The 1962-nt window shown below is 37.7% G+C and overlaps 1 protein-coding gene across 1 annotated transcript; it reads right to left on the reverse strand.

The window, feature by feature from the left end:
- Window positions 1-427: 427 nt before the first annotated feature.
- LOC134612305 (olfactory receptor 11L1-like) lies at window positions 428-1351 on the reverse strand. The gene has a single exon (XM_063456644.1). It carries the CDS (start codon window positions 1349-1351, stop codon window positions 428-430), a length of 924 nt encoding a protein of 307 aa, XP_063312714.1.
- Window positions 1352-1962: the final 611 nt, after the last annotated feature.

The following is a 1962-nucleotide window of genomic DNA, read 5'->3' on the forward strand; positions in this document are numbered from 1 at the left end:
AAGAGACTTTAGCTCAATTTACATATAATTATTAATAATTATTATTAGTAGTAGTATTATCTATAAAACACATTTCATGCAAGACACAAGACATTCAAAAAAGTTCAACTCAAGTTGAATGAGGTACCTGCTCAAATAGCATATCATCTAAATATTGCACATGTACTTGATAGTTTACAATTAGAACATGACAGCAGGGTATGATAACATTGTTTCTATATATTGTTGTTCAAGGTCACCGAATACATTTCAATTATTTAAATGTACTGAAATGTATTTTAAATTCCTTTTTATTGATGGTAGGCAAAGTATCAATAGTTTATTGATTAGTTTGTTTTCGGTGATTTAGAGCAAAGCAGTGAAGGTTGACAGATAATGATTTAGAGACATTTTTTGAGATTATAATGTGTATGTATAGAAAGTGTCTCTAACGTTTAGAAATCTTTCTTAGTGCTTCCCTGAAGTCTCGGTTTCTTAGACTGTATACAAAAGGGTTAAATAGTGGGGTAAACACAGTATGCAGCAATGATATAATCTTATTCAAAAGCAATGAATGACCTACGGATGGTATCATATACTTGGTTATTAACGTCCCATAGAATGCACTAACCACGAGAAGGTGGGAACTGCAGTTTGAAAAGGTTTTCTGTCTTCCGGTGGTAGAAGGGATCCTAAGTATCATAAGGAAGATATGAACATAAGTCACTATGATAAAAACACAAGGACAAATAAATAAAGGAGTGGAAGATAAAAAGGCTAGAAACTCCACCAGAGACTTGTCTGAACATGAAAGTTTTTGGAGAGGGGAAATATCACAAAATATATGGTCAATGATGTTTCCTTCACAGAACTGAAAGTTGGATATAGGTATGATACCTATTAGGTTCAGGGAAAATCCTAACACCCAGGGTAAGACAGACAGACAGGTGCACAATGTAATGTCCATGATAGTGACGTAACGCAATGGGACACATATAGCCAGGTATCGATCATAGGACATCACTGAAAGCAGGAAGGTTTCTACTACCATGACACCACTAAAAAAGTAACATTGAGTTATACAGCCAACAATGGTCATTCTTTTCCCACCATTTAAGGTTGCTCCCAGCAAGTTGGGGAGAATATTCATTGTGAGCACAATATCAGACATTGATAGATGACAAAGGAAGAAGTACATGGGAGAATGAAGGTGACGGCTGATGGAAACTAACAGAATGATCAGAAGATTTCCAGTTACTGTGAACAAGAAAATGTTAAGGAATATGATGAAAATTAAAATGTTGAACCCATAAAGATTTCCAAAGCCTAGAAGTATGATTTCTGTGACTCTCGATTCATTATTTCCAGTCATAGTCCAATCAACGTGCCTCACTACATTTTATAAAATTATAAAAAATCATATTTTATTTTTTTTAACTTCTTTATTTTTGCCACAGACAGGTTCATGAGAATCACATGTGATACAAAAGTCGAGACATGACATAGTGGCTAGTGACATACATGCAGCCTCAATGTTAACATTATTGACTTTTATTAATTTATTTTTTAATTAGAGTAATTAAGGCTTAGAACAGCCACGCCAAAGCACTTAGTGTAGTTGTTATAAGCAGGAGTTCAGTAAAAGGGCACGACATTGATCAGTTTGACCTTAAAAATAGGGTCAGTTGTGCGATCAATGAAGGTAGCTCGGCATGTTGGAGGAAAGTGAGAAATGATGTGTGTGGAGCTGAGGGTAACAGGGGAGCTAGCATCACTGGGTTATCCCAGTTCATGACCCATACAGGCTACAGGCAGTGATGTACCTTCAAGGTCGCAGCTGCGACCAGATCCTTCGCTCCAGGGGGCCTGGCCACAGCTGCACTGAATGTGGTTCAGTCGGGGGTAAAGCCACTTCACTTGTAAGGGGCCTAGGCTACCTGAGGGCCCCACGAGTCCGGGCCCCTTTCAAGCACACAGACCCAG

Source organism: Pelobates fuscus, chromosome 5 (assembly GCF_036172605.1).
Source record: "Pelobates fuscus isolate aPelFus1 chromosome 5, aPelFus1.pri, whole genome shotgun sequence".
NCBI classification, from domain to species: domain Eukaryota; kingdom Metazoa; phylum Chordata; class Amphibia; order Anura; family Pelobatidae; genus Pelobates; species Pelobates fuscus.